Below are 17,732 nucleotides of genomic sequence, written 5' to 3'. Positions count from 1 at the left end.
GTACTCTGGTCTTGAGTATCGGTGGTTAAACCGAATTCAAACATTTATTTATTTATTTTCCTCAGGATGTGATGCTCTTGATTGTGATCACTGTTTCAATCGCGACAGTCACTGAAATGTGGAATAATTATGTGAACACTGCTTTTTTAAGTGATATATCGTACTATATCAGATGACCATTCCACCCTGACCTTCCTTGAGGACCTGTGGACCGGTTGGTCCTCACACTCGCAATGGCTCGTTCTGTTCTCTGAACGCAGATCGATTCTCTCAGAAAAGACTTCACGCAACCTCTTCTTCTTCCTCCTTTTGAACCTCTCTTTCGGTTTCGTCGAGTTGCTGTTTGGAGTATGGAGCAACAGGTGAGGTTTGGGAGGATTGTGGTTGTGGGCGAGCACACAACTGTGGTGTGTGGTTTCACATGTCATTCACGTTGATCCACTGAAAAAAAAATAATATATATATATAGATATATATATATATATATATATATATATATATATATATATATATATATCTAATCACAAGCTTTAATGGGAGATTAACTTTTGGGGCCATCTATTTACTACGTACGCAATATAGTGGAACCTCGCCACCCCCACTACCCCCAAGAACCCCTCCCCTTCCCCAATGCTTCAAAATGGCCCTTCTCTGCACATACTGGTACCTTCTCCCAAGCCTCTTTCCCTTTCCTTGCCATATGCCCCAAAGTTCTTTAATTCAACCTTCCTCTCTCTCTCTCCCTCCCTTGTCTGTGTCCCAGTTTAAATCGTCAACCACCAACACCTCTGGTGCATACCTAATAAAAAGATGTACCCCTTTTTATGCATCTGTATTTGCTTTAATGTTCCTTTAATTGACCCAGTTTATGCAAAACGCCCCCTTGTGTAATCCACACTGAGGCACAGGAATTTCCTTCAATGTCTTTCTCATGGAAAGCCATTGGTGAAGCCTACCTAGTTAGCCCGGCTCCCACTGCAGCAGAGACAGGGTTTTGCAATCACTTTGTGTCGGTGCCGGCGTCGGTGCCGGTGCCGGTGCCGGCGTCGGTGCCGGTGCCGGTGCCGACGTCGGTGCCGGTGCCGGTGCCGACGTCGGTCGTAACTTTTTTTGTCATCAAATTTTCAACAAACTTTATTATGAGAATATGGACTAAGCTAAATTAATTAATTTGATCAAAAGGTCAAGGATCACCTTCACAAATCGTCACTTTTCATCCAATTGACCTGAGATTTTAAGAATTTGCTTATTGGGTCATGAATTGCACCAATCAAAAAGTAGAACCTGAATGTTTTATGTCATAGGTCAAGGTTTCATAAAGTATCAATCAGTGACCCAATATGACCCGATTCATTGCGTGTAACCTGTGTTCTGTCAAGAAGGTCAAAAGGTCAAGGTCACAAAATCATCAATTTCCATCTGATTGACTTTAAATTTGAGCAGGGTTTGCATATTAGGTGACAGAAGCCAATTGCTTTCTTGGTCAAAAGGTCAAGGTCACCTAAAATTGTCAATATTTTAGTATTTCTTTTTTTTTTAGCTGCTTTCGTCATGTTTAGCATCCGGAAGAAGAAAAAGTCAGACGACATATCGGATGCAGACGAGTTTTTCATTTTCGGATACTTTCTAGGTCTGTCTACCTTTGCATGTTTATAATCATTAAAAAAATATATCTTTGTTCCATCATGAAAAGTCTTTCAAACATTGGAAATGTTTGTGAATGCTCTACAGGTTTGATTTTTACCCTCACTGATGGAGAGGGTATTGCATTTGGGTCCGTTTGTATGTCTGTCTATCTGTTTGTTACTTGGAAAAAAAATTTTTGACAAGTTTGTTCATCACCTCTGTTTGTTTGTGTGTTTGTTACTAAAATTGTTTCTAAAATTGTCCGATTGAAGACCATTTGCAAGTCAGCTTACTGAATTCAAGCACCAATTATATTGAGGTTAACATGGGCCAAATTTCTAAAATTGTCAATTTTCATCGAATTGACTTTAAATTTGATGATTTTCACATTGGCTGACTGGATACAACCAGGAATTACTTTTTGAGGTCAGCACATGCCAAAAGGTCAACATAGGCCAAATTTGTCAACAACTTGGGATCACTTTCTAAAGTCCTCAATTTGCATACAATTGACTTGAAATTTGAACAGGATTTGCATATCAAGTCAATGAATTCAACCACCAATTAATTTTAAGGTCAAAAGGTCAACAGAGGCCTGATTTCTAAAATTGATAGATGGGGCCAAAAAAAAAAAATCACTATATCTCAAAAGGTTGTGGATGAGTTGTGACAAAACGAGGTGGATGAGTCCAGATTCACCGCTACAAGTGAAAGCATCAGGCTTGGCAGGAAGTGAACAGGAAGATTGGAAGGTCTCTATTCTGTATCTTGGTGCATACCACATTGTGTTGCCAGTGTACAAACTTATCATTTGAGAGAGTGCATATGAATAAGAATCATCTTTTATTACAATTGCATTTTTAATAGAGGTCTGAACATTTTCATGGAAAAAGTTGTGAAATATATGTGATTATCTCTGCCAGGAACGGACACACACACACACACACACACACACACACACACACACACACACACACACACACACACACACACACACACACACACACACACACACACACACACACACACACACACACACAATCTCATTGGCTGCAGTTGATGTAATGACAGACCTTAAGAAGCAGAAAGCTGACTCAGAGTGCCGTGTTTTTTAGTCAGAATGATTAGTGACATTACTTATCCGAGCATATGTGAAGTTTAAATCACTAAGCATATATCCGGTCCATATTGAGTTTAACAATAACTGTTACGACCCTCGGACAAGGAAAGGTTCTCTACCTTTGCTATATCCTTCAACTATATATACAGTGGGGAGAACAAGTATTTGATACACTGCCGATTTTGCAGGTTTTCCCACTTACGAAGCACGTATAGGTCTGTAATTTTTATCATAGGTACACACCAACTGTGAAAGACGGAATCTAAAACAAAAATCCTGAAAATCACATTGTATGATTTTTAAATAAGTAATTTGCATTTTATTGCATGAAATAAGTATTTGATCACCTACCAACCAGTAAGAATTCCAGCTCTCACAGACCTGTTAGTTTTGTCTTTAAGAAGCCCTCCCATTCTCCACTCATTACCTGTATTAACTGCACCTGTTTGAACTTGTTATCTGCATAAAAGACAGCTGTCCACATTCAATCAATCAGACTCCAACCTCTCCACAATGGGCAAGACCAGAGAGCTGTCTAAGGACATCAGGGACAAAATTGTAGACTTGCACAAGGCTGGGATGGGCTACAGGACAATAGGCAAGCAGCTTAGTGAGAAGGCAACAACTGTTGGCGCAATTATTAGAAAATGGAAGAAGTTCAAGATAACAGTCAATCTCCCTCAGTCTGGGGCTCCATGCAAGATCTCACCTCGTGGAGCCTCAATGATCATGGGAAAGGTGAGGTATCAGCCCAGAACTACATGGCAGGACCTGGTCAATAACCTGAAGAGCTGGGACCACGGTATCAAAGAAAACCACAAGTAACACACTACGCCGTCATGGATTAAAATCCTGCAGTGCACGCAAGGTCCCTCTGCTCAAGCCAGCGCATGTCCAGGCCCGTCTGAAGTTTGCCAATGACCATCTGGATGATCCAGAGGAGGAATGGGAGAAGGTCATGTGGTCTGAGACCAAAATAGAGCTTTTTGGGTTAAACTCCACGCGCCATGTTTGGAGGAAGAAGAAGGATGAGTACAACCACAAGAACACCATCCCAACCGTGAAGCATGGAGGTGGAAACATCATTCTTTGGGGATGCTTTACTGCAAAGGGGACAGGACGACTACACCGTATTGAGGGGAGGATGGATGGGGCCATGTATCACGAGATCTTAGCCAACAACCTCCTTCCCTCAACAAGAGCATTGAAGATGGGGCGTGGCTGGGTCTTCCAGCATGACAACGACCTGAAACACACAGCCAGGGCAACTAAGGAGTGGCTCCATACGAAGCATCTCAAGGTCCTGGAGTGGCCCAGCCAGTCTCCAGACCTGAACCCAAGAGAAAATCTTTGGAGGGAGTTGAAGGTCTGTGTTGCCCAGCGACAGCCCCGAAACCTGAAGGATCTGGAGAAGATCTGTATGGAGGAGTGAGCCAAAATCCCTGCTGCAGTCTGTGCAAACCTGGTTAAGTACTACAGGAAACGTCTGATCTCTGTAATTGCAAACAAAGGTTTCTGTACCAAATATTAAGTTCTGTTTTTCTGATGTATCAAATACTTATTTCATGCAATAAAATGCAAATTAATTATTTAAAAATCATACAATGTGATTTTCAGGATTTTTGTTTTAGATTCCGTCTTTCACAGTTGACGTGTACCTATGATGAAAATTACAGACCTCTACGTGCTTTGTAAGTGGGAAAACCTGCAAAATCGGCAGTGTATCAAATACTTGTTCTCCCCACTGTATATAACCTATCCTACCAGCCCAAATAGAAATGTCAGAAAAAGATTTTTTTTTTAATTTTTTTTTTGCAGGAATGGCTTCCACTCACACACATTGAATTAGAAAAAGTACAATTTGTTCAAATTTATTTCCTGGTCAGTATTGCAGTAATTAGTAGGACCAGGAATCGGGGACAGGAAACATAATGAATGTCACCATTGACCGTAGCTGGTCATCCGTGTATGAGTATATTACTTGCTGACTCCATGCTGTTTGCAGCCTGGGCCTCATCTCTGATTCCTTTCACATGTTCTTTGATTGCACGGCGCTTCTAGTCGGCCTCGCAGCCTCCATCATCTCTCACTGGCGAGCCAATGATGCATTCTCGTATGGGTGAGTTTTGATTAGACATGACTTTTTATTTTTTTTGATTAGTTATTCGCAGTTTTACAGTGGCCTACAAAAGTATTCACCCCTGATCAATAAAGGCACATTTCTATGAATTACAAATGATGTAGAAACAATTTTTCCAAATATACTTTCTTATTCATAACTGAAGAAAGCCTGGTGTTGGCTTTGTGGTTAGGGTGGTGGCTTGGGATCCCAGGGTCCTGAGTTCAAGCCCCGTTGGCAGCTGAATTAACACCAGGGGGTTGACTCAGCCTGTCATCCTTCCTAGGTCAGCAAAATGAGTACCAGTGTACTGGTCTCAGTGTACGCCCCGGTTAGAATAGGTGTACCATATCCCTGTGTGTCGTAAGAGGCGACCAGGGTTGGCATCAGGAAGGGCATCCGGCCATAAAACATTGCCTCAAGAAAAACCAACCCCTGCACAGCAAGGAAAAATGGCTGTCAAAACGGTCATTTTTTTTTTTCATAACTGAAGAGATCAGTCCAAACACTGTTATAGTTGAAGGAGGTTACATGTCAGGAATACCTGTAAAAATCATGTACAAATCAAAATTAATAGTTGTAAAGGTATTCAGCCCCTTTTTGTCAGTACTTGATGGAATCACCTTTTCCAGCAATGACTGCTCTGAGTTTTTTTGAGAAGATTTCTACCAGATTTGCACAGTGAGATGGTGCCATCTTTTTCCATTCTTCACATGAAAATTACTCACATTCTGCCAAGCTTGATGGGGTTCGTCGATGGAGTGCAATCTTCAAGTCTCGCCATAAATGTTAATTTGGGTCCAAGTCAGGACTTTGACTGGTCCACTCAATAACATTAATTTTCATCTTATTCAACCATTCCAGCATGGCTTTAGCTTTGTGCTTCGGATCATTGTCCTGCTGAAATGTAAATCTCCTACCCAGTCTCAGATTAATGGGTGACTCAAGCAGGTCGGCGTCAAGTATTCTCCTGAACTTTGCGCCGTCCATTGTCCCTTCTATCCTGACAAGCTTGCCAGTCCCTGCTGATGAAAAGCAGCCCCATGACATGATGCTACCACCACCATGCTTGACAGTGGAGTTGGTGTTGACTGGGTGCAGTGTTAGGCTTGCACCACATGTAACGCTTTTAATTTAGACCACAACGTTCAATTTTAGTCTCGTTTCACCACACAACGTTTCTCCACATGCCTGCATTATCATTAAGATGCTTTTTCACAAACTCCATCTGAGCTTTTAGATGTGTCTTTTTCAGTAATGGCTTATATTTTTGCCTCCTGTCCATAGAGGCCAGCTTTGCGAAGGGACCGAGATATTGTTGATTGATGAACACTGACGTCTGACCGCCATCTCAGACATAGAGCCTTGCAGGTCTTTCTACGTCATTGACGGATTTACATTTACTGTGCATCCCAAATCAGTTTCCTGCTTGCCTGGCTGCTGAGTCTGGATGAGTGACCTTATCTGGGTAGTGGTTGGGTGGTATGATACATCATCCACTTCTCAATGAAAGATTTCACCGTGACTCAAAGGGATAATGAGTGACTTTGAAATCATCTTCTTATAACCCTCTCCTGAACGGTTCTTCTCCACCACTTTATCTGACTTCTTTGGAAAGCTCCTCAGTCTTCATGTTGGCCTTGTTGGTTGACCAAGTTATTTGTACCTTAAAACTCCTTAGATAAGTGGGGGAGCTTCATTTTCAAGTTAAACCCCTGATTACATGCAGGTGAAACCTACTACACTTATTTTGTAATCTTTCAAACAAATAATTTGCTCCTGAAATGATTTATGGTTAATTAAGCAAAGAGTTTGGATACCTGTACAACTAAGAATAATCTGATTTTCTCTGTTAATGGAACTTATCACATTTGAAGTGCTTATTTTTTATTTTCTTTTTAAGCTTTATCCCTTTGGAATAGTTTGTAAAGAATATATATTAAGTTTGACATGAAATAAGCTCAGGTGGCATCAAAATGTGAATACTTTTGAAGGCCACTGTACTAGCTTAAACCAGTAGATGTCATTGGAGGTGTGCCTCTCTCTAAATATAAGGATTCTGAATATATTATGCTGAAATCATAATGAAGGAGGTGTGCAGTAATATATCCAGTGGCTGTGCGTGATGTGTAGGTATGTGCGAGCAGGGGTGATAGCCGGATTTGCAAATGGCCTCTTCCTCATCTTCACCGCATTCTTCATCTTCTCAGAGGCGATTGAGGTGGGTCTCTGTGATATTTTTGTAGCTGCATGTTGGTCCAGTGTCCTGCTATGAATCCCAGTGGGTGGCATGAACGGCCATCTGGTTCAATGGCCTCCATCCGGATCCTGTGTTTATTACTAGGATACTGTGCTAATGGGACCACCGAGCCAGCCGATGCACTGCGCTAATTTAGTGACGTGTGCCTAATCTTCTAATTAACGGCCGAGCAGAGCTGGTGAAGCGCATGACACCATCCTTTTATGGGTGCTGGTCACCCATATCCAATCAGTCCTTGCAACAGGTCATGGTCAGCACTCAGTCCCAGTGCTTGTGAGGAGGAGGAGGAGAGGTGTTGCTGGCTGCGTGGTGGTATGGCTGATTGCAGAAGCTCTGCAGACTCCATGCAGCCTTTCGCATAGGTTGAGTCTGGGCATCTTCCAATTTTCCCATTGCGGCACGCGCTTTAATGGTCTCAACCCCAACCTCATGCCGTGACGTATGGCTCCCCCCTCTCCTCTTGCTCGCCAATGGGCCGAGCATCATTTTGATGGGTGGAAGACCCCCCTCTCTCACCCCATATCCTACTTATCTCTTGAGGTGGCCCTCCCACTCTCTTGGGCCAAATGGAACATGGTTTTCCCACACAGACTAGCGCTTCAGGATCTAACCAGCCACTTTAAAAGAACAAAAAAGACATTACAGAGGATAGAGCAACTAGTAGGGGTTCAAACGGATAGCGGTTTTTCGAAACACACATCATGGAAGGGTGGATGACATCTATCTAGATACACAGAGCGACACAGAATAATGTCACAACTCCATCATCTCACGTTTATTCTAATACATTTAATATGTGAGATAACTAAACTATGCAGAGCAATGTTATCTCTGAGAAGTCATTTCCTCAACAATATCTGTAACCAAGCTATAAGCAGACACTGCACTTTAAAGATCCCAAAGTATTATTACCTCACCTGACTTTAGTCCGGTGAGCTTATGCGATCGAGCAGTGTCCGTAGGTGAGTAAGTGCGTAAACACTTCAGTCATTATCGCTTGAACCAAACACACAATTTTGATGAAACTTGGGCACAAGCTTCATATCTGATGCCTAATGAAGGTGTATTGACCGCATCAAAATCTACACAAATTAAGGGGGTCTACGGGGGTGAGCGGGTGGTGGTTTGGACTCCCCCCCTCCCTCCACAAAGTAGGTATTTGTTCTCTTCTCCGAAACTACACACAATACCAAAGTTTGTTCACAGCATAAAAAAAAATCAGGGTCTTTGGGGGTCTGCAAGGGGTTTGAGTAACTTGCTCCTGATCCAGGTGAGCTTCAGGATGTGCGGTGCTATTTTTTAAAAACAGTTGTTAATGGGCTGCCCATATCCTGCAAAATTTGTCGGTCGAATGCGTTCCAAAATAACCAATCCTGTACTCGCATTGGAACACGTCTGTAGGAAAACAAAACGGATGATATTACTTTTTACAGGAGGAGAGAGTTGTCAATCTACGGTGAAGTATCCTGCTGGTTATGCAAAGTGAATGACGAATGTTCTGAGAGGGTCACCAAGACCTTTATTCCATTTTGAAAATACATGGGCTATCAGTGTTCTAACTCTTCGTGGCTGTTGTTGTTGGAACAACTGCTCTTTTTCCAAGGTGGCAGTACTTGGATCAATGATTTGTGCAGTACACCAAGTGCATTTCATGTGATGTAGTGCGCCATCACACATTCCACCACACACACAGCGGTGCATTTCAAGCAGTACAGTTTGACAAGGCCTTGTATTTTTTTTTTTTTTTTTTTTTAAACAGGGTCTAATAGTACACCAGCCAACATGTATTTTTTTTAACTTTGGGGTGCATTTTTTGTTAATAGCAGGCATCCATGCTAGATCAATCAGTCATAGGGTGGGGAAAAAAATGTGGGTGGATGCCACCCTCGATTTTGACTTTCAAGGTCAAATAACGTCAAATTTTGTGTTTTTTACATTGTGCATTAATTGACATCAATTTTGTTTGCTCTATCCATATAAACTATCTTTAATATCAAAAACATGTATTTAGGGTGTTTAATTAACAAGTGAATTTTATTTTTTACCCTTATGTGTATGGCACCGTGAAACACCAAAATGTGATTTTCTCGAAATGTGTTTATTCTGCATGTTAAAGTAATTTGCACACCGAATCTTTTGGTTTAAACTATCGTACACGTTCAATAAACTACTTTGTCACTCTCAAATGCCAAACAATTATTTTGTTTGCAATGGCCACTTGTTTTATTTGTTCTTAAACACTTTTTATAGCCCCCTCTTGTGGCAGATTTGTTCAAAGAAATTCCAACATGGCGGTTTGGTGTTGTGACCATGCTTTATCAGGCAGTGTACATAATTGACGCAAACTGCACATCAAAAGTGAGTAACTTTGATAAAAAAATAGACATGTGTTGGTTGGAGAGATATATACAACAATTATCTGCGCCCATTAAGGAAACGGGACCAGGGCATTTACATGTCTTATTTGACGGCTGGTATACACTGTGTACGGGGAGTCTTTATTTGGTCTAAGTTTGTGCCTGCCAATTCCACATTTAGATTTGAGTTAAACCATATTGTTAATCGGTAAACAACTATTCAGAGGACATACTAAAATTGTGTTTGGAATGACGGAATGCCGTAAAACGGACCATCATACCACATTTGGGTCAAATTACACATGTATTGCCCCGTACCATTGATGCAGTACTATGCACAAAGAAACGTTCTTATGGCTGATTGAGGGAACTGTCGGGTTTCATGACACACTCAGGAAGCACCACTCAAAAACCTTCGCTGATTTGTACAAGGCAAATTTATCTACTAAACAGAATGTACAGAAAACAATCAAAGCTGACAGAAAGCTACTGCAGCGATTGCTCAATGCTGTCACCGCCGGGCGACCACTGGAAATGGCGACCATTCTCAAGCATGAACTCTCTCCAATCCCACTGTCTCTGGCCAAGGTTGGAGGGAAGATGAACTCTGCTTCAAAGTTGGAGCTGATTGACATATTGATGGCAGGACTACAAGTGCCTCCTGAAGTTCCAGAAGCTGACAAGAAGACATGTGTGATTATAATCGATGGTCATGCCCTCATCCAAGCTCTAGGAAAGCCTGTTGGGTGTCAGACATTTGGTAAATATGCTGATGTGTTTGTAAAAACTGTAACACATCACTTTGGACAGCACACAACAAGAGTTTATGTAGTATTTGATCGCTACATCGGGAAAAGCTCCATCATGGCAGTGACTCGCTCAAAGTGACTGGAGAAAAAAAGATACCAATCCGCAAGCTCATCGATGGGCCCAATGTCCCACTCCCATAGGTTTGGGTCCAGTTCATTGCCTTGGATGAGAACAAAGCTGATCTTGCCAATTTCTTAGCTGAGGAAATCATAAAGAAAGGTAAAGATCTGCCCGGGCGATTTGAGCTGGTAACCGGAGGCGGATTTACAGTTGTTACTGATGCAAGGTCAACAAGGAGAGATGACCCCAGGCTTCACGGAAACCATGAAGAGGCTGATACCAGGCTGATACTCCATTCGTGTGAGGAAGTTAATGAAGGATACCAAAGAGTGCTCGTAATCTGCAGAGACACAGATGTCATGCTACTTCTGATACACTTTGTATCAACAAGAATATCCGAAGTGTGGATGGTGTCTGGAACAGCAAAGAATCGGAAATGTTACCCACTACATGCCGTATCTGAGAGACTTACACAACCTGTGAGGGGAAAACCTACTCGGCTTCCATGCGCTAACAGGTTGTGACACAACATCTTATTTCAGTGGCCATGCAAAGAAGTCATGCTGGAAAGCATTTGAAAGCCAACCACTTCTTGTCAAGGGGATCGGTCATGATGGAGACCTTGCACCGAGTTGAACAGGTTGTGTGTCACCTGTATGGGACACCTGACTAACGAACCGTCAACCATGCCAGGCTCCAACTCTTTGGAAAGGCTAAGAAGGGACTAGAGATGTTACCACCGACAAGGGATGCACTGGAACTTCACGCTACACGCGCCAATTATCAGGCAAAGATTTGGTTGCAAGCAGACCAGGAACACATAGATGCCTCATCGCCTACAGACACCTCAGCTTGGAGGAAGGAGTCCGGTTGCCTTAAAGCTGTGTGGACAAGGCTACCCCCAATCCCAAATGCCTGCCTGGAGCTGGTAGCCTGTGGATGCAAATCAAAATGCAGAACAGCTCGATGTACTTGCTTCAGAGAGAACTTCAGGTGCACTTTTGCCTGCGGATGTGATGCGATTGACTGCTGTAATCCAACTGGCCAGTAGATTCATACCAAGAGCCTCATGCCGATACACATGCATGTGCATGTAGGCTTATGCGACACACCCAATACTGTATGTTCCCTTTCCGTTGTGTCACCCAGCTGGTCACACTCGGCAACATCACATTAATTTAATTAATATTTTAAACACATTGTAATGATGGATAAATGGCGAAACCGTATAGCCCTTTTTCAGATCAAAAAAGTTTGCTGTTTCGGATCATACATGTAGGGTCGTACATTAAGGCATATAATACACAATGTTGCATGTTGCAGAGACTGTGTACTTCAGCAATAGTACAACTATCTTTTTGCAAATATAAACATTAAATGAGCTTTCAACGGGTAAAAGTCCAGGAAAAAATGATCTTTCAGGTCAAAATCAGTGGTTGCATCCACCAACATTAAATTCTTCCCCACACGATGACTATAATTGATCTGGCATGGATGTCTGTTATAAACAAGCAATTCACCATAAAATCAGATGTTGGCTGGTGTACTAGAACAAATCTGACTGCCACAAGAGTCTGACTATACAGTATTTAATTAAAGATAAAGCGAGTGGCCATTGCAAAAAAAGTTTGTTTAGGATTTTACAGTGACAAATTAGTATACTGAATGTGTGTGATAGTTTAAACCAAAAAGATTTGGTGTGCAAATTACTTTAACATGCAAAATAAACACATTTCGAGAAAATCACATTTTTGTGTTTCAGAATGCCATACACATGTGTGTAAAACTTAAAATTCACTTTTTAATTAAACAGGCTAAATGCATGTTTTTGAAAATATAAATAGTTTATATGGATAGAGGAGGCAAAGTTGATGTCAATTCATGCACAATGTAAAAAACACAAAATTTGACCTATTTACCTTGAAAATGACCTTTAAGGTCAAAATCGAGGGTGGCATCCACCTACATTTTCTTCCCCACCATATGACTGATTGATGCAGCATGGATGCCTGCTATTAACAAAAAATCCACTAGAAATCGTTTTCTGGAGGACGTTTCCATGTTTGGCTGGTGTACTATAAGTTTTAGAGTAAGTTTTTTGCAAATAACACACACACACACACACACACACACACACACACACACACACACACACACACACACACACACACACACACACACACACACACACACACACACACACACACACACACACACACACACGGCTGCTGTTCCTTTACACATGGAAAAATCACGAGGAATTTTTTTATGTGACGTGCCATTGTGAGTTTCTTTGTTTTGACTTTTCAACTTAAAATTTATCACTGCTTTACAGATTGCACAACATTCTCGAAATGATGCTTTGAAATAGGATTACCTATTTGGTCTCATGCTGATGATTTGTATGGTATGTTTGGCAGAGATCATTGACACTGCCAGATGTTCATCACGAGCGATTGCTGCCGGTCTCTATCCTCGGATTCATCGTCAATATTGTCGGCATCTTTGCTTTCCAACATGGAGCACACGGCCATGGTGAAACTGTCTCTCTTTCCTCTCCTTCTTTAGCCTCCTTTTTTGTTGCTTTCATGTTTCCAAGCTTATTGGTCCATGAGGCCGATCACTTTGTCGGTACCAAATTAGTGCCCGGTTATGTTTGGTATCATTGGAAAGCTTGACCTCTATGTTGTAGAAATGCATGATAGCAAGCAAAACAGAGTAGCTGAAGCGTTTAATTAGCCAAATTCAAAATCACCGACGCTGAATTCCTGTTGTTTTTCAATATTTGAGAAATTTTAATCCACATGGCAGAATATGCATATGTAGCTGCATATTTCATTACTATGATGTTATATACACTACTTGAAATAGATAAAGTAAATTGAAACTCTTTCAAAATGTAAAATCCAACATTCCGCAAATACAAAAAGTGTCATAACTTTGGAAATAGTCCACATAAAGGAGTGATTTTGTTGTCTACATATATGTTTTCATATATATGACGATCCATTAAAACCATACTTGATGTAATCAAACCCTTCCTTGTCATGCAGCAAAACAAGTGGAATACATCAAAATGAAAAAGCGATATTAGTGCCTTGTGTTATGCTTAAGAATATTTAGTATAGGTGTTAGTATTCAGTGGCTGATCCATCTATTGATGAAATTTGATACTCAATAGGCCTACCAGGACTCGGCTATCACTTGTTTGATAATCTATACAGGGAATTCCTTACAGTTTGGAGTATAAGTGATGATTCACTCCATCGTTTTGAGTTGTGGCCTTATCCCTGAACATTTTAAAAATATTGTACTGGTGGTAGATACAAATAGATTATGTGTTTTTCTAACATATCTAATCATATTATAGCATATATTCAAAATCATTCATTCCTTAGTCTGTCTGTAGGCTTGAAATGCAAAAATCTGTACTGTTGCAATGCACTTTTTTGCTTCATGTCTTAATTTGAGACTGCACTCATGCAATAAGTTGCGTTTGTTTTCATTATAACAAATGATTGTTGTTGCTTTATTTCAGGTATCCCAGTCAAGCATAAGAATAATAGCCATGCAATCCTCTAACAGTGGTGAAGGGTCCTCACAGACCGCTTTTCAAACAGATTCGCCCCCAAGCAAAAGATCTAAACCTTTTTGTGTTATCCATTATCCAGAGGGAGATTCCCAAGCTCCGCTCACTTCACCAAAAGATGTTTCATCATGGCAGACATTGCTAAATGTGTACGTCAGCATGCCCCATTGCTGGAGAAAGCTCAAAATCTATCAGAAGGACAGGTGCCTGACATAGTTTTATTTACCATAGACAGTGTCGGTCACGCTTTACATTGAAACGTGACCTTCAGCTCATAGAAAAACATCGAGAAAGGCGTGATGATGGTGAAACCACGGTATTTGGTAGCAGTAAACATCTTCCCAGGTCAGAGCCTTCAACAGCAAGGGTTTACGAAACAAAATGCATATTCTGTGAAAGAGAAAAGTATAAAAAAAATACATCAAGAACAAGAGAATCAATTGTACAGTGCACAGAGCTGCGATGCGATAAGAGAATACGGGAGTGCGCAATGTAAAAGAGCGACCCGAAGATCTTAGCAGTTGCGTCAAGAGACTTAGTTGCCGCTGAGGCACATTACCACCACTCATTTTACCGCATGTACACTAATAAAGGCGGTGAAACTGCAACAACTGATGTGTCTCCTGATGCCGAAGAAGACTGCCTGTACAACGAGGCTGAAAGACATGCGAACGAATCGCTCTACACATTTATCCGTGATGATTTATTCACGAATCCTCGTGTATTAAAGATGATTGATCTCACAGCAATCGTCGTTGAGGTGATGTCAAACACAGGGATCACCATGACCAAAGAATCCACCAAGAAGCATATTCGACGAAATATTGAAAAGGAATTTGCAGATACTTTACAGTTCTGTAAAGATGATAAAGGGAAAACACTCGTATTCCCTCACACTCTCACAATCTCCGAACTTGTGAAAGAGAACCAGAAGCTCAAGGACAAGATAGAAACCCTTACAGCAGTAACATCTGGTGATTCTTCTGTCGTTATCAAAGCTGGCCAAATAATTCGATCTTCCATAAAAGAGATCCGCCAGGATCAAGTGTGGCCTTTCACGCCCGCTTTGGTGAACTGGAGTGGCTTCCGATTACCAGAACTTCTGCAAATCTTCATAACGTGTGTCCTTTCAGGTGAACCAAGCTATCACAGTTCCTCGCAGAAAATTCAACTGTTAGTGGATTCATATGGCCAAGATCTGGTCTACAGTGTCACCTGTGGACGTGTGAAACCACCGAAGCACATCTTGCTATCAAATGCAGTGAAAACACTGACAGGAAACTCGGAAATCATCCAGATAATGAACAAACTAGGGCATGGAGTTTCATATACTGTTCTTGAGGAAAACGACACTGCCTTGAGCCTTCAGAAAATAGCCTCATCCTCAGATGATTCTGCCCCACTTCCTGATTGTGTTAACCCCTACATATATTCCGCTCTCGTTTGGGACAATATAGATTTCCTCGAGGAAACTGCAACAGGAGCAGGAACAAGCCACAGGGTCAATGGCATCATTGTCCAACAAAAGGTGTATGGTCCGAAGCTGGAATCGGCACGACCTGTAATAGAAAAGAAAAAGCAACATTCTATCAAATATGAAGAACAACAGCTTCCAATTTATAACACTGGGAAAAGAGAAGGACCTGGAAGCAAAACAGTTGCTGAAGAATACCACGCTCTTCCTCAAAAATCCATCCACAGAAAGGACTTGATCTGGATTCTTCTACGGCAAATGCACCCGGAAAACCAAATTATTCCAGGATGGACAGGAATCAACATCATTATGAGACAGGACCAGACACTTCATCAGCACAACATAGGGTATCTTAACCCAATCAATTTTCCAGCAACCAGCATGGTGACAGCAGCTGAGATTTTGAACAGGTCAATGAAGGTAAAAGAAAGCCTACATCTTCAAGAGGTTGTACTGGTATTCGACCAGGCCCTTTATTCCAAAGTGGCAGAAGTTCTGTGGAAACACAGATGTCAATATCCCGGAGTAATTCTTCGCCTCGGCTCTTTTCATATGGTCTGCAACTTTCTGGGAATACTTGGAAAACGTTTTGAGGATGTAGGCCTGCGTGACCTTTGCATTGAGGCAGGAATAGTGGCAGAGGGGTCTGTAACGAGTGTCATGGCAGGCAGACAGTACAACAGGTCTCTCCGAACGCACAAATACATAAATGAGGCCCTTTTCAGATTACTATGGGTGGGATTTCTGCTATGGTTGAAGGAACAACAACCTACACAGATGAACCAGATCGATCAGTTATTGGAATTACTGAGTGATCTTCTGGACACTTCTCGTCAAAGTTCCAAATATGAAGAGACTCTGAACCATGAATTGTTCTTGCAGATGCTGGAACACTTTGAGAAATATTGTGAACATCTACGGCACACCAATGGACCTCTTTCAGCGTTATGGATGTCATACTTTGACATGGTTGGGGGAATATTGCTGGCCCTAATTCGCTCTTCCAGAGAAGGTGATTGGAATTTGCACATGGCTGCAGTTCGTGGCATGATTGTCTAGTGCTTCGCCTATGACCGACAGAATTATGCCCGGTACCTTCCAGTATACTACGCTGAAATGTCCCAGCTCAGAAATGACCATCCAGAAGTGCTTCAACACTTCCTTGAAGGAGAGTTTTCTGTCCAACTAGGAGAAAAGAACCCCTTTGCTAAGATACCCTTGGACCAGACAATTGAAGAGACAGCCAATCGTGACACAAAAGTTGCGGGAGGAGTGCGCAAGTATAGTCTCAAACCTGGTGCAGTGAGTCGGTTCTTCCTGACAGCAGAATACCGGTCATCCTTCTTGCGTCATCTGCAAGACGTGTCAGTCACAGGCAAATCTGATCATGAACATGTAGAGTTACAGAACAGCAGAATTAAAAAGGATGAACTGGCTGTCAATGCTGTTGTAGAAACCCTGCAAAACTGGGTTAATCCCTTTGAAGAAAATCAACAAGAACTAGTCAGTCTGTCTACAGCTGCTGCTGCAACAAGGCAGATTGCCACACAGTTGCGAGAAGCAGAAAAGCGTGGTGAGGCAGCTTATCAGAGCTTTAAGTCTGAAAGACTCGAATCAAGTCCACCAGTCGTGAAATTTCATGATCCATTGCCTAAGCTGAGGCTCAAGACCTTTTCAGATATGACCAAGAAGCAGAAGAAAGTTTCTTCAAATGGAAAAGAAATGATTCTGAAAGCAGACCGAAAGTTGTTTGGGCAAATAGTACTCATTGCACAAACAAGAAAGAACCTGGATATGAAAGATGTCCTGGCACATCTCCTCGGTCTGCTGCCATGGTCTCTAGCCTGTGAAGATGGGAGTATCAGGAAGACAAACAAAGCTGTGTTGGCCAGAGCATTACAAAAAGATGCACAAGCAGAGAACATTCCCACACCATCAGCCACGATTATTCATGGCATGGCTTTGGTTCAAAAGATGAAGGGGGACCAGAAAACATTTGGAGACATTGCAAACACCTTGCTTCTTTCTGCAATTAGAGAAGGTGCACACAGTACTAGGATTGACATCGTGTTTGATGTGTATCAACCACACAGCATAGAACACCACAAAAGAGCGAGATGAAGCAAGAATCCAGGCATACAGTTCAAGAATATAACTTCCCAACAAATTGTCTGTCAGTGGAGAAGTTACCTGCAGAGTAGTGACAACAAGACTGAACTCATTGAATTTCTGTTTCAGGAATGGCAACAACCACATTCAAGGTCATTATTGCAGTCAAAGCATTTGTTTGTAACCTCAAAGGAGAAGTGCATCAAAA

At 41.7% G+C, this 17,732-nt stretch overlaps 1 protein-coding gene and 1 pseudogene across 1 annotated transcript in view; both read left to right on the top strand.

Moving 5' to 3' along the window:
- Nucleotides 1-17,732, top strand: part of SLC30A7 (solute carrier family 30 member 7) — a 97,352-nt gene that overhangs the window by 402 nt on the left and 79,218 nt on the right. The window contains exons 2-5 of the mRNA XM_085885748.1: nucleotides 261-362; nucleotides 4,752-4,865; nucleotides 6,999-7,086; nucleotides 12,773-12,887. Of these exons, the coding sequence (XP_085741874.1) occupies nucleotides 261-362; nucleotides 4,752-4,865; nucleotides 6,999-7,086; nucleotides 12,773-12,887 (419 nt within the window). The remainder of the gene's footprint in view (nucleotides 1-260; nucleotides 363-4,751; nucleotides 4,866-6,998; nucleotides 7,087-12,772; nucleotides 12,888-17,732) is intronic.
- On the top strand, nucleotides 9,816-12,574 carry LOC147025118 (uncharacterized; annotated as a pseudogene).

This window comes from Eptatretus burgeri, chromosome 6 (assembly GCF_056783735.1).
Source record: "Eptatretus burgeri isolate ZD-2024b chromosome 6, Ebu_testis_v1, whole genome shotgun sequence".
Lineage (NCBI taxonomy): Eukaryota > Metazoa > Chordata > Myxini > Myxiniformes > Myxinidae > Eptatretus > Eptatretus burgeri.
This window is presented reverse-complemented; position numbering and strand designations above follow the sequence as displayed.